The 24,343-nt window shown below is 39.2% G+C and overlaps 1 protein-coding gene across 1 annotated transcript in view; it reads right to left on the reverse strand.

Annotated features, from left to right (window-relative positions):
• Positions 1–825: 825 nt before the first annotated feature.
• Positions 826–24,343, reverse strand: part of SLC35B3 (solute carrier family 35 member B3) — a 54,627-nt gene continuing 31,109 nt past the window's right edge. The window contains exons 6-10 of the mRNA XM_089682171.1: positions 16,615–16,712; positions 9,692–9,784; positions 8,444–8,555; positions 6,096–6,165; positions 826–2,108 (exon numbers count right to left, since the gene is read on the reverse strand). Coding sequence (XP_089538297.1) covers positions 1,958–2,108; positions 6,096–6,165; positions 8,444–8,555; positions 9,692–9,784; positions 16,615–16,712 — 524 coding nt within the window. The 3' untranslated portion in view covers positions 826–1,957. The remainder of the gene's footprint in view (positions 2,109–6,095; positions 6,166–8,443; positions 8,556–9,691; positions 9,785–16,614; positions 16,713–24,343) is intronic.

The following is a 24,343-nucleotide window of genomic DNA, read 5'->3' on the forward strand; positions in this document are numbered from 1 at the left end:
AAGACCAGGTGAAAATGGAAGGCTCAGGGAGCCGTGACAATGCTCCGCTGGAGGGCTTCATTTTCAGGTAAGTCTTTCATAATGTGCTAGTATGCAATGTATACTAGCATATTATGCTCTTAACTTGATTTCTGGTGGTTTGCTATGGCTTTACAGTACATCTAAAAACAAAACCTTTTTTCAGTTACGGCAATGGATGAGAACACCGGTTTTTATTGCTGTCTGTGCCCTTTTGGGATATTCACCCTATTTGTCCTGTTTACCGTTATAATTGAAAGTGAAAGAAACCCCAAATTTTGTGTTGTCCCCAGAAAAGTAATATTTCCAATGGGGACACTAGTTCTGGCAACCTGTGGAACCCCAGGGAATTCCCTTAATTTGCATTGATTTCCTCTCACTTCCTGTTTTGGCTATGGCACAGGAAGTAAAGGGAAATCTCCCTAATGGGACACAGATGATACAAAATAAATTGACAGGGGTTATGACCCATCCTTACTCTGTCCAAAATGAAAAAAATATTTTGCCTAGTTCTACTTTAAACTAAAAGTTTTGCTTTAGGGAATGTGGTTTGTATTGTTTACAATTTGATTGTACCTTTTCTTTATCTACCCCATGATATGCTATTATTTGCTGCTATGGGCAACACAGCCCATTATTCCCCCCTTCAGTAGCCCAAACATGTTTCAGGAATTAAAGTGGACTTTGAGGTATTAATGTGGAGGATGCTATGGAGCTATTTTTAAACATACAAAACATGGTGCTCTGATTTAGAAGTATATGACATAGGAGCTCAGACATACAGTATATCAGGCTCCATTAGCTGCATGTTTTTAGGTCATTTATTTATGATGTAGTGATAACTCTGAAGTCTGCATGTTTAAAATAAAGTCAGCAATGCCTTATTCCATATTTCTGTCTTCACAGATTCACTTTAAAAAAAAAAAAAAGTATACATTCTCAATGATTCATCAAAAAACAAAACGTAAATAAAAAACATTTTAAAGGAAGGGCTATGTAAATTTCAGCAATCAATTAAAAAAAGCGGACACATTATCAAGTAGTTTTTGTCAAAGGCTGTGAACATTACTGTGCAGCCACAAAGTGTCACCCAAGCCATTTCTAAGTGTCCAGAATTATTCAATAGGCTACTAATAAATAGCAGTGTGATCAATTCATGTTTAACAGGATGAATGTTCACATTTCATATATCACATTATAAATAAATATGCAGTGGAATTGCATGTTTAGAGAAACGTAGAGTGGCAAGATTATTATACACATGATCACATGAGAAAGGAAATGACACATTCTAAAGATGGAAAGAAGTGACAATAAAAAACACATTCTGTATAAGTTTTGCACATGTTACAATCATGTTTCAGTAAGGCGTATGCATTTGTTTCTGTATCTGAAGCCCAGTGCAGGAACGGGATGTAAAACGGAGTCCCAACTGCACAATGCAACTGAAAGAGCAGGTCCTCAGCCTCCATCCTTCTTCACAAAAGGAAAAAAACGCTCCTTCATAGTTATGATTTAGGTTAGTGAGTACCATTTGCATTTAAATGATACTGACAATTCTTCTTGATCAAACACTGAAAATCGTGTGTTGCGGCAGGGAAGAAACAAAGCAAAATAACAAAAAAAAAAAAAGTCAATACTAGTCCCATAAAAGATCATGGTCCACTAGTGAGTATACCTCTAACAGAGAGGTCACTTATGTCCTCCATTCCCTTACTTCATATCAGGAGCCCACAACACCCGGAGCTCTGGAAAATGCCTTATGGCAAATGGAGTGGTAAAAGAAAATAAAGATCACCCTTGACTTAAACCTCTGCAGTAATATAAACGGGCAATATGCCATCACCTTCTCCTTAGTATAACTGATTCCCTTTGGAAATATATCATCATTTAATGATTACTGAAGTTAAAAATAAAAAAAATCTAAAAATTAATTAAATTATACAGTCTGTGAAAACGTCCGTGATTTTCCTTCAGAACCCCTTTTTGTCAGGAAACTGTAAAGATGGGGCAGCCTAAATTTGTCCATATTCTTACTGTAGACATTTAAGAAAATTCCAAGTACAACTAACAGTCCCGACCATACATACCTAAAAAAAGAGAAAACAAAACACAGGGTTTTAGTTACATATGTTAATTATACTTTAATCTACAATAAAGATGATCATATTTGCTTGCTCCTTTCTAGGATTCTGACATTTCCCAGGGCAGCAACAGATACTATATGCTCTTCAAAATCAATTAGAAGAAGGGAGAAGCATCAGCACACACGGTACTATAAGCCAAGTGTTTGTGTTTTTAGAATACATTGCTATGACAGTATTCCTGCCCTTGGATAGAAGAATAGCTTAAAGTGTATGTAAATCCTAACAACAAATATCGCAGATTTGCTTCCTTTTGGTCTGATAAATATGCCACTAAAGGAGTGTAATGCCTATGAAATATGTTGGCCTTGGACCCTTTGTTTCTTGGGTAATTTTTACAATAAAGCATCGTTGCCCAGATGCCAGGAGTATGAGAAGTGACTGATGTCATTTCTCTAGGCTAAAGGAACAGAGTAACCATCAAATCACAAGACATTAGACTACTTATACAAGATAAGAACTTGTTTGTGGGATTGAACGTGTTTATGACATCTAAGAATGTCACAGAAGATAAGAACCTGTTTAAAGATGTCTACTTGCTTGAAAAGTTAGAAGTCTTTAAGTTTAGGGTAGATGACAAGAAGTTTAGGGTAGATAAGAAGCCGATCTGAAGCACAAGTGTGACTTTTTAGATAACGATGTTGATTCAATATGGTGGCTGGTCATGACTCTGTTATCCTCAAGGAACCTTTCTGCTAGCTCCTAATAGAGTGGGTGTGGCGCCCATCCACTTCTGGAAAGCTGCCAGGAAAATAGTTTAAAAGCCGGGAGTTTAAAACAGGATTGATGGGGAGCCTCCTACTGACAGAGGACGCTCTGACGCTGGGACTCTTGTCAAGGCTATGTGGGCTCATCGATTGATCGCGTTTACGGCTTCTCCGTGACCCCCTATATAGTATGGTTCCGATAGGATCTGTTCCTTCCCGCCTTCACATAGCTTTGGTAATGTATTAATTCTATGCTGTGACGCTGTCAAATAATGTGTTTATTTCATACTGTAATGCTCACATTATTATTGGCGTGTGTTATTATGCAGATTGTGAGGACTATAAGATATATCCTCCTGTGTGTCATGTGATAATAAAAGTGGAGGTTTTGACAGTGCAAGAATATTGCAGTTGGATTCTGTTATTTCTTGGAGTACAGGGTGAATGCTGTGATGTGCCACGTCAGGAGTTTGTTTGGTAGAGTCTTTCACATGCATAGAATATGTAATGGTGTAAATGCTGGTTAAAAGTACCTGTGTGTGACTACCTGTCGATTGTGTCTGTGTATATGACTTGCTTTTAGTTATTGCACCCAGCATTACCATTACAAGGAGTTTTGTTAGATTTGTTCAATAAAAAAAAAAAAAAAACAGTTGAAGTCAGAAATAGCCATCTTGTGAACACTTTCTGTGTTATCTCAAGGAGTCTAATTAGCCTTTCTAGATCTTATCTTGAATCTGCAGATTAATTAGTGCCTGTTGTGGGAATGGGAGAATGGGTGGGTTTGAGTAATTTAGAAAAGAAAAGCTTGGAAGGGCTGAAGCCATTTGGTCCACAAAATTGCTCTGTGTTGTCAGCTCACAACTAGTCTTAAACTGGGTACACACGATCTGAATATTGGCAAGTTCAGCAGGAACCGGACGACATTTGGACCATGTGTACAGTTATCTCTCCAACAGAAGCTGGTCTAAGGACCGGCTTTTGTCAAAAGGAACATGCTGGAAAACCAGCATCTGATCAGCACTCACAGCCACTGGCTGATTAGTGTGTTCTGGCAGGGGGATAGGGGAGAGAAGAGTCAAACTGTCAGTACATAAAGGCATAGTGGGAGAGATCACTGTACTAATATCTCCTGGATGTTGAACGAAACCTGCTGGGTTGAACAAAAAAAAAAAATAGGATTGTGTGTACCAGGCCTAAATACCTGAGTGCATTTCTGGTAGAGCAAAAGATCATCGGCGTTATGTTGTCCCTGTGTGACAGATTTGTGTACCTGCAGTGTGACTAGGCAGTGAAGACTTAAGGATCAGATTGTACTGGGCAAAGTATGTAAATCCTGGACCGGCACAGACTTGTATTATTTGTGTGTGAGGAGAGGCTACCCTTTACAACACAGAGCCTTGCAACTCAATTCTTTGGATTTCTTTGCATTTCCACACATTATGAAGAATGGTCTTAAAATACACCTGCACTAAAATATATGTGCTGGTTGACATTTCTGATCTCCTTATGAAAATGCTAAATTGCATGTCTGTCTCTGATTTTTATCTATATAACCTACTCATATGGAACCCTAAACTCTAAGTGCATACATGTTCTGGGTCATGGGCTCAAGCTATAGAAACCACTGGTTTAGCAAAGCAGCCAGACAGTATTTTTTAGGAGACCAGCAATGAAAGCCAATACAGTTACATCTTTATAGGTTTGCTATAGACTATGCCTTTTGCCACATCTCAGTGCTGGCCACTGACAGGGGGTTAGAGAAACACACACGCTTGTGACCTTCCACATTGTTTGGGTCCATCAGTGCATTTAGGTAATGAACCTTGAATTACTACACTTTATAAGCATGCCTTGGGCAACTGTGTGATCCTTTAGACTGCAAGCTAACAAAATATAAAGGACATGATCATCTGGGTCAGAAAAGTATTTCTGAAAGTCACTGAGATCATCAATTTGCCCAGCTTTTTGAAGACTGCAATCCTAAAGAACAATGAATGGACAAGAACACAGCACATCTCATTAAACTGTCTATGCTGGGTTTGCCTTTTCTGGGAAAATATGGAAGCTGGCTTTGCTGAGTAAATGCAGGAGATGTCAGGTTGTCTAACAACAGAAACACATAGGTTACCTACTATGGCAAAACTTCAAAAGTATATGTAGGGACTAGGGAACATCTTTCCTAGACTGTCAGTGACTAGATAATGGTCTGGCCTCATCAATCTTGCTTCCAACTATATTTCCAGAATGGGAGACCCAGAGCAAGGCATTAAGCCTTTAGAATGAGCTTAAATGTAGAAGTGACCATCCAGTCTTCCCCCTTGGCCAGCGCTAGCACACTGCTAGAGTGACTGCCACATTCTATTTTTATGGTTAAGAGGAATAATGGCTCATGTCAACAAGTGTTACTTTCCTGTGTTTGAAACGGCAAAATCCCACTGATTTTAATTTAGCAGTACACATGACAGTTCAGAGGCTGTGCTTGACCTGCTTTATGCTGTCCTGTATTTATTGGATTGCAGCATGTCCTATTAAGATGCGTCTGAACCAAATGCATCCTTTTCTTGTTAAATGACGCATTTTCCGTTTAAATACAGCTGCTGATGTTTAAAAGGAAAATGCAGCATTTTACTAGAACACCCAGTGACATCAGACCTCATAGATATATAATTTATTACAGCAGTAAACAGGGTTAAAAAAGGCCAGAAAGCATTTCAGAATTCTGTAAATCTGGCCATAGACAAAGCGATTTTCTTTCCTGCAACCACGCATTGCAGGAAAGAAAATCTCTTGATTTCATCAACACAGTCAATGTTGATGGGGGAATCCCTCCCATAGAGCCACCGTGTTCTCCCAACAGGGGGTGGGGGGAGCTGTCCCCATCAGGAGAACACAATGATTACTGCTAGTGGTTATAATAGCCGCTAACTATAATCGCATATAAAATCCAGCAGGCTGATTGTAACCAAGTCGATCGATTGATGAACTTTGGTACATTCAGCCTACCCATACATGGTTCGAATCAGTCTATGACCGGCTTTAGTGACAACATTCTCTCTTTCTTTTACAAATATTCTTCTTTCCTAAACAGTTATCTTGTATTTCATGAGCAAAAATTATTAATATCAAGGGCTGACAATAAGCAGACACGAACACACGAACACACAAAGACACCAAAATTATTTTCTTATAAACTTTAAAAAAAAGATGCAAATATGTTACTTACTGCAAGGTAAAGGGTTTTGCAAAGAATAAAAAGGATAACACAATCGTCATTGCCTTCCTCCCAGTTGTTACTGTGGAATTGAATAGAACATGTATTAAAGAAGAAATAAATGATAAAATCCATATACAAATCCATCTTATTTTACTAATATTTCAACATTTCTCTCTTAGCATTCCAACATTTCAGTCTTCCTAATATCAGTGTGCTGTGTTTACCAATGATGCAAGAATAATTAAACCTTAAATGTATTGAAATTCAACTGAGACAATAAAGTCAAGTACAAAAAAAAAAAAAAAAGTGTTCTTTCCATTTGCTTGCATTATATGATACTTTCTACTTATTTTATCCTAATTTGAAAATATATTTTATAGTATAGGTGAGCTGAATATACAGAAGGTCTGTTTTTTTTTACTCTTGTTGTATTTTCTGTGTAAAATTCAAAAGGTATGAAATTACTGCACATACTATAATCCTTTAAAATTATCAGCCTTTTGTTGGAATTAAATGTGACGTTCTATAGGGTCTCGATTTAGATGGAGATAAAACAAGGATTTACAAGATACCAATTCATGAGGAATTCGGGCTAACAGTGGTTAAAGCTGAACTCCAGGATATTATCATAATTTTCCCAATGCTTCCCTTCAGTGAAACTGAATAGTATTTGTTTTACTCACTCACTTATATTCTGAGAAATTGTCTACTGAAAAGTTCATGATGTCATCACTGTTAGTTGAAAAGTGCAGCAATGCTTGGCCATTAGGAGGAGGTATCAGCCAGGGGCTTACATCACATCCTATTACATTTGCACAACCTGGCAATCTACTAAGGCAGATGTGGATGGGTGGGACACACAAGGACAACTTGCCTAATGGAAAAAACTGACACCCGAAGACTCTTCAGAAACCCCCTGGTTCCCTGCTATGCTTAGTGGTTTCTATCACCAATCTCTACTCAGGATCCAGTAGTGACATAAGGATCAGCAGGGGGAACCATTGAACACAATGGGAGATCAAGAGGTTTCTGAAGTCTTCAGACTGCAGGTTCTCTTTACTACAGCAGAGTGGAGACCTATTATTCTTGGTATTAGAGTCACTGTAATCAACACTTTCATGCTTATTCAATATTTATCTCCATGAATTGACCACTTTCAGAAGAAACTGAAACACTATTAAAGCCTAACTTCAACCCTTTAGGGCTCATTCACACCTGCAGCAGTCTCTATCACCCCTCTGAAAAGCAAGAATTTGTGGTGGATCACTTTTACAGGGTGGAAGAGCAACAGCTGGCAGGCATTAAGAAGAAGATGCTTCAGCTCCTGAAAGCCCTATTTTGACATTCAAACATGGAATGTCAATGTAAATACCATGCTGCAATCGTAAGTCAATTGTTTGGCTCTCTGTTGCAGCGCAGTCCCATTCAATGTGTCACATTTGGCTACAGCACAGGTGTCAAACCAGCGGCCCTCCAGCTGTTGCCAAACTACAAGTCCCATGTGGCATTGCAAGACTGACAGTTACAAGCATGACTCCCAAAGGTAGAGGAATGATGGAACTAGTAGTTTCGCAACAGCTGGAGGGCCGTCAGTTTGACACCCCTGGGCAACTGTAATGCCTGCTGGGGGTGCTGTACTTTCAGGTAGGTGGTTGGGGGAAATGGTAAAACTGTGGCTCAATTACCATTTTTTACCACCCTCTGGCTGCTTGTATGAACAAGCCCTTCATTTTTTAAAAATTATGGATAGAGCGGGAAAGATTTAAAAATTGTCAGGTTTTTTCTTTTTGCCTGTGACCCCCTTCATTAGGGAGATATACCCCTCACTTCTGTCTCCATTGAACCTGTACAAGGTAAAGACAGTGATGTTGTCATTGGGTATATCACATCCTTAATTTTAATCACTCTTACAGTGTTGCTATAAAGCTATAGAAATAAATCCCTGACTACAGTAGAAAATGTAAAGGTACCAAGAAAAAAAAAAAGCTAAAAATGAGCACCTCCACTCTTTAGCCAGCCTGCAACCAGCTTTAGTGATATGTCAATCTGAATGGAACAAGCTGAGCTGCTAATGTAAGAAGCTTCAGTTTCATAGACAAGAGAGCTCATTAGAATTTGGAACAGAGGAAGCTGCAGAGTGGGGTTTTCCTATTACTTGCTGTGTAACATGTATTTGCACAACCATATAGCTGCTCTTCTGCTCCACATGGTGATGCTGTCAATTGTTTAGGCTGCACTGTCTTAAAAAAAAAAAAAGAAAAAAAGAAAAAAACCTTAATCAGTACAGCAGCTACATGTTAAAAAGTATAATTGTCCTTATGCTGTAAATAAGCCCTCAGTTTCTACAAACTGGTTACCTGTCACAGCAATCAGAGCTCCAAAGATCTTAATCAATGCAAGCACAAAAGATATTCCAAAATATCCAGTCAGCGAGAAAAAGAAAGCATATCCATACGTCTGAAATGGATACTAAAACACAAGAGGTTCAGATTAGGAGATGCTGCTTCAGTACATACACGCACACACATATTTGCACACACACTAAAATTATACAAAATTATATTCTAGATGCTTAAGGGCATATTTGGAAAATAGTGGATGTGACTTTCACCAAACATTCTCTGCTGATGAATCAAACACTATCTAACCCTAGGTTCACACCTAAGCGTTTTCTGCAGCGTTTTGCAGAAACGCAGTACAGTCCATTTAACATGATTTCCTATGAGACATGTTTAAATCTGTGCGTTTTCACCCGGTGCATTTTTTGGAAAGGGTCAGGGACTTTTTTGAACGCAAAAAGTTGCGTTTTTGGTTCTATAGACTTCAATGGAAATGCTGCAGAAAAGAATGTATTGCGTTTTTACGTTTTAAATCTGCCTAGCAACAAGGAAACAAAAAAAAAAACCGCAGCAAAAACACAAGTGCAAAAAACGCAATGCAGAAATGGCTCATACACAACCTGCATAGGTATGAACCTAGCCTAAATGAGGACATAGCAGCACAAGGGATACATCTAACTGAAGGGAAGTAAAGCCCTTTGTGCTTGTTCTGTATTTTTTATTTTTTTTTTAACAAAACTTGGGCTTTAAAAATTGCAGACTGATAAGAACAAGTCATTTTGACAACCAGAAAGACAATACTTCCTAATCCAAAATGTTACTTGCTATTTAAAATACTACCAAATGCCTACACAGTATAACTGCATTTTCACTTTGTCTGTAACCTATGTTATTTGCGCACAGTAGATGATTTTAGGATATAGGTGAAGGTAAGACACACCTTATAAAATATACATTGTAACATATTAAAAAATAAAAGATGACCTTAAATAAACAAAGACATTACGTAAATATATAAAGCCTGTGATGAATTAATTCTGAATATATAAAACATGCCATTACAATGTTTTTCATACAGAAGGAAAAATTATTTTTGAAGTGTGTGCATGTCTTGTGGCTGGAAGGCAGTGCCTATTCAGCAGCCACTCCATAACACGACATGTATATTTTATGCTTTCATGCACTACTGCCTTGCATTAATACAGTTCTCAGCTGTATACTAGTCATTTCCTATTTTTAATCAAGCTGCTCTGTTTCAGCACTCACCTTGGAACAGAAGGCTATGGCAGGAGTTAATCCACTTGTAATGGCCAAACCCAGTAAAATGTAAACAAATCCTATGGAATATGAATACAGAACCTGAAAAATTAAACACTCATTTGAAAAAGGTAATAGAGATTGCAAACGCTGTTCACAGAGGCCTGAAATCTAACACAAAACTATTTTTACATAGTGCTCTCCAGAATATGAAAGTATATTTGCATATAAGGGTTACTTTGATTATGCAGTAGGAAAAAAAAAAAGGTTGTTACAAGAACATATACAAGCACAGGGCCCCAGAGGAAATATATACTCCAAAGACCCCTTTCTCATTTACAAAGACCTTAAAAAAGCATTACATGTTTGACATTTGGTGTAAAAAGGAGTGAAAAATTATGTTTTGTATATTTAGATACATATTTATTTTTATTTAATAGCAATCCAGTCATCAGCACACACATATACGCACTGCTTTACATTACAGCACATGCATTGTGTTTGGCCCTACTAGCAGTGCAAATTCCTATGCCACAGTTCATTTACAAAATCTATTTTGAGTAATGCTTTTTAAGTGAATCACAGGTATTAATAATAATGAGAAAACCAGACAAAGTACAGTTTGCCTGATGTTTGACAAACCCGCAGGGAAGTTTGAGAGTCTCAAACATAGCAGTGAATCCCACTGAAATATTTTTTTTTTTTTTAAACCACAGCCATAGGTAGCAGAGCACTGCCATGAGGGTCAATGTAAAAAAAGTTTTACAAAATGCACTTCAGTACGAAGAGGGTCTTTTAATGCAGCTTAAAGGACAACAGTAAAAATACACAAATCCTTTAAATACTATACTTGGGGGATGCCTTAACCCTTTGAGGACCGTAAGATTTTGGAACGCCAAAAGAATAAATTTTTTGTTTTTAAAGTTCATATACTTCAGTTGCTGTAACTAAACCATTTCATGAAATAATTGGCAAAAAGCTAGATCCTCTTTTTGCTAAGAACTAATATTTTGACTCAAACCAAAATAAAAAAAAATATATTTTAAGTTCTTAATCAGATGATACAGGCAATTAAAAACATGAGACAAATACGTCCCTTGGTCCTCAAAGGGTTAACCACTTCCCACCTCTCATCCCTCTAGGAGGGCGTCATATGATGTCCTTCCCGGATGGCGCCTTGCACGTGCCCGCAGCGCCGTTCTGTGGCGAGATCTGTCATCAGATGTGCACCTCAGACATGGCCGATGACAGATCTGTGTATCGGCCCCGTTGCCAGTACCATGTGACCTGCTGTGACCAATCACAGCAGGTCACATGACAGTTGTAAACAATGGATGGCTTCATTCATGCCATCCATTGTATACAAGTGTGTTTAGCTGTGAATGGTCACAGTGACACACACACACAGGCTGGGCCAATCACAGCCCATCCGTGTCATGTGATTATCTGTGGCAGCTAATAAGAACAAAAAACTTGAATGAATCAATTTCATTCAGTTAAATGCTTGCTTATAGCAAATAAATTCTCTGCTATAAGCAATCAAATTGTGTAAAAAGAAAAAATACTAATCACTTCCCCAAAGTAGTACAATGTTACTATGGTAACATTATACTACTTTGGTCATAGCGTAATATGAAAAAAAAAAAAAAATCTTTAAAAAAAAAAAAGGAGAAAAAAAATTTAATATGTAGCCTGGATAGTCAGGAAAGCGGGAAGAGGGCATGTGTCCTCCCACTTCTGAACCAGACCAGGCTACATGCCTTCAAAAAACAACACCAAAAAATAAAACAATATTCCCTGTTATAAATCTAATATCAATAACAATGTCCAGTGATTTAGATTCTTGTCAATCATGATGAGTTGCTGCCCGACGAGGTTTACCCGTTGCACCACCGCCACAAAAATGACAGATCCCTGGCTAGCTGTTCTATGTAAACAAACTAGACAGGAATGCTGGATGACATCATTGACCAACTAAGGTCATGACCATAGTTGGTCAATGACGTCATCCAGGATCCCCAGATGATCTATTTACAAACACAAGATAGTCAGGGATCTGTCATTTTGCGGCAGTAGTGCTATCACTGTAAAAGGACAGGTTTACAGCTGCTGTATAAACACAAACAATAGCCTAGAAGTCAAGCGGGTGAAATTGGCCAAATATGCCATCCCAGCCTACAGAGCAGTCAAAAAGTATTTATCCTTAGAATACTTAGGGATTATATATGGAAAAAAGTGTGCTAAAAAGAAAATGTCCTGCTGATCTTGGCAAACGAGTTACCTCCAACTGTAATTTATAACATTTCCGTTATTCAAAGTCATTAATGCAGCATGCATTATTTTTGCAGCAAGCTGGTATGAACAGTTCTTTAGTCTTCAAACTGGTCCCTATGAAACCCTTGGATAATAGGTCGAGATTATACATGGGGTTCCAACGAATGCTGACACTAAGCCCCATCCATCCTGATAACAGATCTTACCACCTCTCCTAAAACTAACAAATACTAACATTTTGGTGGGCATTAAACGCTCTGGCATTTCACAGATGAATGGCAGAGGGCATGGCTTAATTTTGATTTGTGCACAAGTTGAGATCCCATGTTTAGCCTGGGATTGTAATCAAAAGACAACAAGGACAGGCACCTCATGAGTAGCAGCACTGCAAAACTGTTGTTATCCTAGAAACACCTTAGAAGAGATCAGGTTCATGCGAAGCCTTTTATACACTCTGTATCTCCACTAACATTTCAGTGTAGTGTGATTAAAAGCTACAAATTACACAAAAGCTACATATTTTTGATAAGCTTGATTCCCTCATTGCTAACATCTTTCAGTCTTACACTGCACCACTAAATATCATTTGCCTTGGTGGAAAGGACTTTCAAAGGTTTAATTGCTCAAGTCAATGAAAATTCTTCCAACAAATGTACAAGTAAGAGGCAAAAGCAGAACTTTCAGAATAGTGCATTTTTAAAGGTACATTTGAATTTAATGAACGGCAAGATTTTCTGCCAACCATAGCATGGTGTCTTGTCTAGCCAGGAATTACTGAGAATGTTGGAGTAAATACAGCCTTCTGGACATAAAATATCATCTCAAAAGGGGTATATTTATAAAGATGTGAATCGGTCATTCACTGCAAATGAATCTTCCAGGTGTCTGTTTAAAATGACTGATTGATTCACCAAAAATCACACTCAATGCCTTATAAATATGTCCTAAAGTGATGCATTAGCATTATTTTTAGGTGAAACTGGGGTATAAGGGTCAATATAAAGTACCCATTTCCTGGGTTTCCTTTAACTCTGGAGGTTTCAGATACTTCAATTTTTGGAGAATGACAGTTGTTTTTAACAGGTTCCTATATCTGTACAACCCCCACCCATTCCAAGATCCCATTGCTAGATTTTCAGAGTGTTTGTTTCCAGGTTTTTCACTGGAGCAAACTTTCTGAAGCCTGGTAATACTGATTTGTACTCCCTATTGTTCATTATTAAAACACCTCCATAACAGCATATTACATTACATTCCTTTCTAGGTCATTTTTCAGTGATGCAATTGACTAACAGCAGCACTGAATTTTAAAGTATTTGTTTGACATTTTTTTTGGTGGCATTTAAAGAAGAAGAACGTTGGTCCCCTTTAAATCTGGCAACCCCCCCACTCCTCAAACCTCAGTATCTTTGTAAGCCTTCCATCTGTGCATATGTGCCAAACAGCTCTGTCCAGCCTTTGGGTTCGGGCAGAGCCCTGTGGCATATCTGCGCAAGCACAGGCTTGAGGAGTGGGATTCAATTCTGTGCATGCACAGACACCATGATAGTTGATGCTTCCATACCAGTGAGTGCACAGATGTCATCTTGCCTAGATGAGAAATACGGAAGAACTGCATTGCATCACAAAAACCTTATAAAGTAAAATAATATTATTATTCAAATGTGAGAGAAAAAGATAGAGGAGACGGCAGGGGACAGCAAGGTTCAGGTTCTCCAACATAAACAGTGCTGTTTACATTTATGATCACTGATTTGCCATCACAGCAGTCAAGGTACAGAGGTACTCTGATCAGCTCTGTGCTATATGCCTATACTCTATGCCACATACTGTATGTCAAACACAAGGCCCATGGGCCGAATCCGGCCTGCCATGCCGTTTCATTAGCCCTTGCACCTCTCCTGCAGCAACCCCTTCATCTATGCCCTCACCTTGCCTTAGCAGAAAAAAACGACAAAACTAAACTGCTCCAGATCCTGTGCTTCTCCGTGCAGCTGCAGAGAGGCTCATCTCTGCACCTCCCTATCTCAGCAGTTGGCAGAACTCCTCCTACAGATCCTTCGCCTCTCTATGAAGCTGCAGCACCCCCCTCGTCACTGCCCCCCTTGGTCACAGAAGTCAGCAGATTCTGGCAGATGACTCCAGCTCTCATCTGGCCATCCTCCGGACCTGGCACTTTCTGCTTCCCAGCTTCTTCCAGGCAGCAGCACAAGGTAAGAGGATTACACTGTGATGTGAGATAGAGTGGGGAACTCTTGACTTTTGATGGTGGGTGGGGGGATAGGGATCTGATTATAATTACTACAAGAATAATACAACTCTATGCCAGTTGAAAAAGAGGGTCGCACACTGCAGATCTCATCCACAAGAAACTTAATTGGGGACTGCTCAGTCAGAACACCATGGCAGAACCACGTTCTGTCTGAGCAGTCTCCAATAGAGGTTCTTGTGAATAATACCAGTGGTGTGCGACCCTCCATTTCAGACTTGCATCATCTGCTACAGGAGTGTGAGTGGGCTCAGTGCCAGTCTCCACCTGCCATTCACAGCTTAAGTCTTAAGTTGTTACTAAAACCAGTAATAATCAAATCCAGAGGCAATTATTTATGATGAAAGAGAGAAGATACATTTATACAGTCTTAAAAGATATAACTGACCCTTTGAGGACAACCATAACACTGTTGCGGCCTGCAATGAAATAGAGTTTGACACCCCTGTTCTATGCTGTCTAATAACAGCAAGGGGCAGCATTGTGCACAACAGGGAATGTGCACCATCGTAAACTAAAAGGTTCTTTTTAAATTGCTTGTCACAACAACTGCTCCCCTAGTGGCTGTTTACAACTATGACCAGAAGTGGGATGGTTGATATAGCTGAATAAGTCAAAAATCCAGATGCAAGAACGAAACATCCTTGTAGCTGCACCAGCAGTTAAATGTGCTCAGGACCCATGTATCTCATGGTTACCAACCTTAGGATATACAAGAGGCTGCTGCAATTTCAACCTGGTGACAACCGCATAAATCTGAAATATGTATTTTATGCAACTTCACCTTTATACAATGCTCAAAAAAATTAAAGGAACGCTTTGAAAACACATCAAAAAGCAATGGGGAAAAATATCATGCTGGATATCTACACTGATCTGGACTGGGTAATGTGTTAGGAACGTAAGGATGCCCCATCGTTTGATGGAAATGAAAACTATCAACCTACAGAGGACTGAATTCAAAGCCCCCCCACCCAAAAATGAAAGTGAAAAAATATGCAGCAGGATAGTCCATTTTGCTGAAATTTCATTGCAGCAACCCAAAACGGTATTCAGTAGTTTGTATGGCCCCCACGTGCTTGTATGCATACCTGACAATGTCGGGACATGCTCCTAATGAGACAACAGATGATGTCCTGGGGTATTTCCTCCCAGATCTGGACAAGGGCATCACTGAGCTCGTGGACAGTCTGAGGTGCAACCTGGCAGCGTCAGATGGACCGAAACATGATATCCCAGAGGTGTTCTATTGGATTTAGGTCAGGCGAGCGTGAGAGCCATTCAATGATATCAATTCCTTCATCCTCCAGGAACTGAATGTATACTCTCGCCACATGAGGCCGGGCATTGTTGTGCACCAGGAGGAACCCAGGACCCACTGCACCAACGTAGGGTCTGACAATGGGTCCAAGGATTTCATTCCGATACCTAATGGCAGTCAGGGTGCCATTGTCTAGCCTGCAGAGGTCTGTGTGTCCCTCCATGGATATGCCTCCCCAGACCATCACTGACCCACCACCAAAATGGTCATGCTGCACGATGTTACAGACAGCATACCATTCTCCACGGCTTCTCCAGACCCTTTCATGTCTGTCACATGTGCTCTGGTGAACCTGCTCATCTGTGAAAAGCATAGGGTGCCAGTGGCAAACCTGCCAATTCTGGTGTTTAATGGCAAATGCCAATCAAGCTATATGGTGCATTGCAGTGAGCACAGGGCCCACTAGAAGACGTCGGCCCTTCAGGCCATCCTCATGAACTCCAGTGGCTTGCTGTAGGTCATTTTGTAGGGCTCTGACAGTGCTTATCCTGTTCCTCCTTGCACAAAGGAGCAGATACCGGTCCTGTTGATGGGTTAAGGACTTTCTATAGCCCTGTCCAGCTCTCCTAGAGTGACTTCCTATCACCTGGAATCTCCTCCATGCTCTTTGAGACTGTGCTGGGAGACACAGCAGACCTTCTGGCAATGGCACGTACTGATGTGCCATCCTTGAGGAGTTGGACTGCCTGTGCAACCTCTGTAGGGTCCAGGTATTGCCTCATGCTACCAGTAGTGACACTGACCCTAGCCACATGCAAAAACTAGTGAAAAACAGTCAGAAAAGTTAGTAGGGAAAAAATGTCAGTGGCCTCCAACTATTTTGGGGATTGTCTCATGGTTGCTCATCTAGTGCACCTGTTGTTAATTTACACTAAGCAGCAGAAACTGATTAACAACCCCTTGTGCTACTTAACTGACCAGATCAATATCCCAGGAGTTTAACTGACTTGATGCTATACGCTGATTAAAAAGTGCTCTTTTAATTTTTTTGAGCAGTGTAGTAAATTGTAAAAAGAGAAAGAGAGAGAAAAAAAAAAAAGACTGTATAAATGCTTTTGGTTATCTCACCATTTCTGAATTTGATCCATTATGTAGTTTCATGGCTTTTTCTTGCACATTTCCAATAACAGCATCTGCACACAGCGCCAGGGAGATGAGCATCACACCTTAAAATGATAAAAGCACAATTAAAAATAATTTACATCTGCTCACACTGAAGCCTATAACTATTCAACACTAGATGAGGTAGGACTATAGAAACAGCACTTATGCCATCAATCCCTCAATGTAAACAGACTCTAGGCTACATCTGAAAATATCCCTACTAGAGAATCCGGTAAATACCTAGAATTGCTTATTCTGTTCTAATGTCATTAAGCAGTTATCCACCTAACCTTTAGTGAACAAAGGTAATTAATGCTTACACCGATCAGCCATAAGTTTATGACCACCCACCTAACATTGAGTAGGTCCCCCTTTAGCTGCCAAAACAATCCTGACCCATCAAGGTACGAATGTGACTACACCTCTGAAGGTAAGCCGTGGTGTCTGGCACCAAACCATTAGTATCAGATCTTTTAGGTCCTGTAAATTGTGAGATGGGACCTCATTGGATGCACCCACACTCAACCATCCACATGATGTAAAGGAAAACATGATTTATTAGACCAGGCTGCCTTCTTCCATTATTCCGTGGTCTGGTTCTGATGCTCATGTGCCCACTGTAAGCACTATTGGTTGTGGACACGGATGGGTCAACATGGGCACCCTGACCAGTCTACGCAGCCCTGTAGACATCAAACTGTGATGCCTATTTTTTTCTGCTTTCAACAAATCAACTTCATGGACAACATATTTACTTGCTGCCTACTACATCCACCAACATTCAGATGCCATTGTAATTAGATAATCAATGTTATCCTATTTAACCTGTCAGTGGTCATAAGTTATGGCTGATTGGTGTAGATGCACATATGAAATTTAAACAGCATGCATTAGTTAACGTAACAATAACGAATTTGCATATCTAAATAACTTTTCAACGTTTTAAAGTTCAAATAAAGCTTTTATAGTGGTAGTCTTAATTAAAACTCCACTTCATTTTTTATTTTAGGCTGAAAAATGTGCAAAAAAAGTTTATATTTTGGAAGTTTTTAATATGGTTATTGTATCTCATGCTAACAGTATTAAAAAGATGAACATTGCCACTTTTGGGCTGCAGTGGCATCTGAAGTACCACCTGCAGGTTTATTTTGTAAATGGGCACAGTCATAGAGGACAGTGATCACATGTTTGGGAACCATTCAGGTTCCCCAATGTCAGTGGGGATGAGACCGTCAGCAAAAGCCACCACCTGCGCAGTGGACAGCTGATTGCTCTCAAATTAGAGCTTTTGTTACTAGTAGATACATATTAAATAATAAAAATAAAAGGAAACAATTACATTACTTCAGCTAAAAGATGTCAATTACTGATTTCTCCTGGGCACCAAATATCCTAATTTACGGTCTCAGGCTAGGAGTAAGCTAGGTGCCTCACTGACCAACAGCCAAGCATGTGCTTGGCCTTGATGCGCATCAAGCACTACCCAATACATGACAAGGTCTGAAAAATCTGCACCTTGCTTTAAACTCTACAAAGAGAGGTAATTAACCTTCAACAACTATTTTAGCAGATAGTCTCTTTAATTCACCTTTTTCAAAGTCCAACCAAAACATCCCAATTCTGCGCAGCTAGTTTAAAAAAAGAAAAACAAAAATTGCTCTACCTCAAGGCATGGCTAAAATCTTAAAGCCTAAGGCTACTTTCAAAATTTTTGAAGTGTTTTTGCATTAAAAAAGCGCCCGAAAAGCTCAAGTAAAATGCTTCCCTATGTATGTGAATGTATATCTATGTACCGTATGTTTTCCCACTCAGGTGTTGTGCTTGTGGCATGGTGTAAAAACACCTACTTGCAGCATATTTGGGGCATGTTTGGTGAGTTACAAAAAAAAGCCCCAGAAACACCTCTTCCCATTGAAATCAATGAAAAAAGCGCCTCAAAAATGCCTCTGGGAAGCATTTTTGGAGCAGTTTTTAAGTCGTGTTCTTTAAAAACGCTTAGAAAGCACGGCAAAAACGCCTATGCATTTTTGCAGCGGATCAGTGTGAAAGTAGCCCAAGAATAACTGAAATTAAAAACAGAAAAATCAGCAAATGTGACACACTGACACTGACACACACACAAACACCACAAAAAAGTACCTGCGCCAATCATCCCCCCAGTGCATACGCCGTGGAGCTGCCTTTCTATAGTGATATCTACAACCGCTATTTTTGTGTTAAACAAACATACCAGGAAGTTTCAGTTATAGCATGTGAAATAAAAATTAAAATAAAAGTCCGCTGCACCAAATCTTCCAATTCTTAGTGTTTCAAAAAACAAACAAACAATCTCGTGTCTGTGCCATCGATCTCCAACACCACCGTGAGAAAAACACACTCACCAACACTCCAGTGACCATTATATTGCTAAAGATCAGAAAGCACTTTTGGGTATTTTATAATTCTTCCACCATAATGGTCTTGTTCATTCATCCGCTTTGCTAATATGTAGAACCACCTCTCCATAAGAATGGACCATGTCAACCAAAAAAAACAGAAAAGGACTAACAGTGTAGTATATTTATTTTCATAAAACTATATATCGGTATAAAATACTGCACTCACAACAGGACAGGCACAGTTGTAAACAGCCTGGATGAGTCTTGTGATCCCTCCCAGGACCTGCATGTATTCCACCGGCTGGAAAGAAGGAAAACCGGAAGTGACGTCACGAGGATATGGCGACTCTCAATGGCCTCAACTAGTTTAGTTGGATTGCGCCTTCAGGAAGCCATAGAACCGCCATTTTCATGACACTTTTTATACGACCCACTCCCTCCTGACTCATCCAAACTGTTTACAACTGTGCTATTCATATGGAGAGGTGGTTCTACATATGAGCAAGGTGGATGAATGAACAAGACCATTATGATTGAAGGAGTATAAAATACCCAAATGCACTTTAGTTTATTATGTTATGCTATAATTTGTGGTGGTGCCTGGTTTTTTTTTTTAACAGCAAATGGGACACAAAAACTTAAGTCAGTAGGACGTGTGCCTTGTGACGACTCCTCTGCCTTAATGTGAAACCTTACTCCGTGTCCCCCCCCCCCTCCCAACTGCGGTAATCTTTCAGTGTGGCAAGGGTTAATACAACTAAGGCGATGTCACAAAACACAGGAAGATTTCAATTAAAAGAAGAGGAACCAGCACAAGGGACACATCTCATTTACTTTAAGTTATGCACCTTGTGCTGATTTTTCTATTTTTAATTTTAGCTACACTTAGGCTTTAGGTGGTTGTAAAGGGTGCAGCTTCCCCTGCAGCCCCCTAATACTTACTTGAGCCCAATCTCAATCCAGCGATGTGCATTAGAGCAGCAACTCTCTTGAGAGTCTCTCTCCTCATTGGCTGAGACACTGCAGAGGGAGCCATTAGCTCCCGCTGCTGTTAATCACAGCCAGTGAGGAAGGAGTGGGAAGGGGATGGCGGGACTGAACCATGCTCTGTGTGTCCCACAGACACAGAGAGGCGACTCGGGAGCCAGAATGCACAAGTGCCCTTAGAGCATGCAGCTTGCTATGGGGGCACGCTGCAAGGGGGAGAAGCCACAACCACCAACAGGGGACCCAAGAAGATTGTAGCTTTTGCACAGAACAGGTAAGTATGACATGTTATTTTAAAGACAAAAAAAAGCATTTCGAACCACTTTAAATGCAGTAAATGCTAATTGATGGCATTGCAAGTTGAAACATTACATTTATGAGACATAATTTGCAGGCCTAAATACATAACCTTGTCTACATTTCAGCATAGAATAAATAACAGAAGCCCGCAACCAACAGGGGTTTATGATAAGAATATTTGTATGAGACAGCAGAAGAGTATGCTTTGTTTATACTAGCTGAACAGTTCAGCTTCCTTTAGGCAAAAATGTCATCTGAATAGATTTGTCCCTCACAATGTTCAAAGGAATCTGATTAAATTATGTAAGTAGAGCTTCAGCTGAAATCAGACTAGTTTATGTATCAATGTTTCTGAGAAATTTATGAGTAAAAGTCAAGTGAAGTCAATTTGGCATTTAGTAACTAGCATCCAAACTACTCCCCTAAGGCAACTGCATCCTTAAGAATTTTTCATTTGAAAGTTAATATAAAATAGAGAAAGTAGCATGTTTTCTGAAAGCCTCAATGCCTCCAAGACTTTTGCTGGTTTATGCATTTACCCATGCATATGCTAGTGTCAATACTCATTTAACATATGTTACCTAATACACCGCCTTTGCAAAGAATAATATGTGGTAATAAACTGTACAATGTAGCTTTGCAGCTCTTTTTTCCCTTTCATTGTCTCTATCACTCTGCTTAGTACACAAAGAAATACATTATTTCGATTAACATTTCTACTACAAAAGCAGCAAAAATGTTATGTTAGCATATCAGACAGTGGGTAGCACAAATTTGGGGTAAAAATCCATTTTGAGGGTCCCTTGATTTAAACTGTTTTATCAGGAAACACATTTTGTCAGCTGTCAAAATAGAAACATTTTTACTCCCATGGCACATTGACAGTTGGGGCCTAAAGAAAGATTGGATTGAAGGGGGCCCTAATAAATTGAGATTTACATAAAAAAAAAATCTTCCTCAGTACAATACTTTACATTAACCACTTGACCCCTGGAAGGTTTTACCCCCTTCATGAGCAGAGCATTTTTTTGCTTTTCAGCACTGCACTGCTTTAACTGCCAATTGTTCGGTCATTCAACACTGTAGCCAAATGAAATTTAGATCTTCTTTTCATACAAAAATAGACCTTTCCTTTAGTGGCATTTGATCACTACTTAGTTTTTTATTATATATAAAAAAAAAAAGAACATTTTGAAAAAAAAACAAAAAACAATATTTTCTACTTTGTTATAAAACATTTAATAAAAAATAAAAATACAAATCTCATTTCATCATAAAATTTAGGCCAAAATGTGTTCTGCTGTATCTCTTTAGTAGAATAAAAAGATACCAATAAATGTATATTAATTGGTTTGTGCAAAAGTTATAGTGTCTACAAACTAAGGTATATATACTGGAATTTATGCAGCTATGATGCTATACTGGTAATGGCGGTGATCAGAGACATATAGAGGGACTGTGATAGTGTGGCAGGCAATCTGGTGCTAACAGACCCTCGCAGCGAGGTACAATAGGGAAACTAACACATCAGATATAATACCGTACACTATCACTGTACTAATGACACGGACTGGGAAGGAGTTAACATCAAGGGGCAATAAAAGGGTTAACTGTGTAGCTAACAAGTGTAATATATGTGATATGTGCTGCTTTTACGAAGAGATCTGGCTGTATGTTCTCCCTGTTTTCTCACTGTTCTGTGTACAGAGCCCTTTGCTGTTTGTAAATACAGGATTCGTTGCTGTGATTGGACACAGACGATCAGCAGGGACCTATTGACAAAATCTCGCTGTGTCCAACTGCAGTGCGGGTCAGCAGGGGGCAAGCACACACCCCCAAACCAGAAGCAAGTTTGCAACTTTTATTTACGTTGCCAAGCCTGCAGCTGCTGCCCAGTCACAGTGAATCTACTGTAAAGCAAATGGTTAAAAGATAAGTTCACCTTTAGTAACAGGTTACACCCATATTTAGGATTTAACATGTTACTAACCACTTTGCTGACACCCTAACCCCATCCCTAATTGGGAAAGTGGCTAAAGGATCCTCTCCCCAAACCCAATGTCACAATTTAACCGCTTCATGACCGCCCTATAGCAGATATACTACTACATGGTGTCACGGATGTGCAAAATCACATATACATATATATATATATATATATATATATATACACATACACACATATATATATATATATATATATATATATATATATATATACATATATACATACATATACACACACACACATATATATATATATATACACATACACACATATATATATATATATATATATACATATATACATACATATACACACATATACACACATATACACACACATATATATATATATATATATACACACACACACACACACATATAATATATATACACATACATACACACACACACACACACACACACACACACAAAGCAGTGCAATTACAGTGCAGCACACAGACACAGCTTATAGTAAAAGAACACAGTTTGATCGCCTCTCATGTTAACCCCTTCATGCCCAGTGCCATTAGTACAGCGTCAGTGCTTTATTTTTAGCACTGATCACTGTATTGGTGTCACTGGGGATGTCAGTGACACCAAGTCAGTTCCCCCCCAGTGTCAGAATGTCCGCGGCAGCCCTGCTATAAGTCGCTGATCGCCACCATTACTAGTAAAAATTAAAAAAAAAAATTCCAGTATCTATGCCGCCATTTGTAAACACTAACTTTCACATAAACCAATTAATTTACACGTATTGGGATTTTTTTATTTTAGCAAAGACATGTAGCAGAATACATTTTGGCCTACATTTATGACGAAATCTGATTTTTTTACTGGACATGTTTAATAGCAAAATGTCAATAATATTTTTTCCCCTCAAAATTGTCGGTCTTTTTTTTTTATAGCGCAAAAAGTAAAAAACGCAGCGCCGTAATGCAAAAAATGGCCTGGTCGGGGAGGGGGGGGGGGGGGGGGGGGGGAGTAAATCCTCAGGAGGGCAAGTGGTTAAAAAAAGCATGGCCATGTGGGGCTCTGAACACATGACTTATGTGAATAAATTAACAAACTACAGTTATGATCAGCCATTGCGGCAGATGGCTTGTAGCTCTTTTTTTAATCTTTATGCTGCTAGCATTAGAAAACAGATAGGAAGGTATATTATATTTACTTGTTTTAAACTTTTTTGTACATTCTTCAGTTTTTTCCTGGTTTCAGGCCTAGGCCAAAATGTCCTACATCCCATAACTCTTAATGGGCGTTTTTTCCCTTTCATCTGAAGAAGTGGTTTTCTCAGCTAAGCACACTCTCCTGCCTGCATGCTTGAGCTAAGGGCAGATGGATTCCAGAAAGTAAATACTACATGAATCATCTGCCCTAAAAATGGCCACTGCTAGAAATGCTAGGGGGTGTTTTTAAAACGATTTCTCAACAAAATAAAAAGTATGGACATATGGATGGATGGGTAAGTTTGCTCTGGATATTAAACATTAATAAAATAGCAGTTTGTGGTGCTCAGATAAAGTTAAGTTCTGTTTTAAATGGTCAAAAAGAACAATCCTAGTATCCATGTAAGTGTGTGTGTATATATATATATATATGTTATTAAATGTTAATAATTGAGTTGAAGTTCAGTGAGTAAAGTAAGTATTTCATCCCCAAGCAAAAAATAACTTGGTACTTGGTGGAGAAACCCTTGTTGGCAAGCACAGAGGTAAGATGTTTCTTGTAGTTGGTTACCAGGTTTGCGCACATATCAGGAGGGATTTTGGTCCACTCTTCTTTACAGATCTTCTCTAAATCCTTAAGGTTTCTTGGCTGTCACTTGGCAACTTGAAGTTTCAGCTCCCTCCATAAAATTTCTATAGGAGTAAGGTATGGAGACTTGCTAGGCCGCTCCAAGACCTTAACATGCTTCTTCTTGAGCCACTCCTTTGTTGCCTTGGTGGTATGTTTTGGGTCATTGTCATGCTGGAAGACCCATCTTCAGTGTTCTGGATGAGGGAAGAAGGTTCTCATCCAAG

The sequence above is a fragment of the Staurois parvus genome, unplaced genomic scaffold (assembly GCF_062004578.1).
Source record: "Staurois parvus isolate SC_StPar_1 unplaced genomic scaffold, SC_StPar_1.0 ptg000287l, whole genome shotgun sequence".
NCBI lineage: Eukaryota > Metazoa > Chordata > Amphibia > Anura > Ranidae > Staurois > Staurois parvus.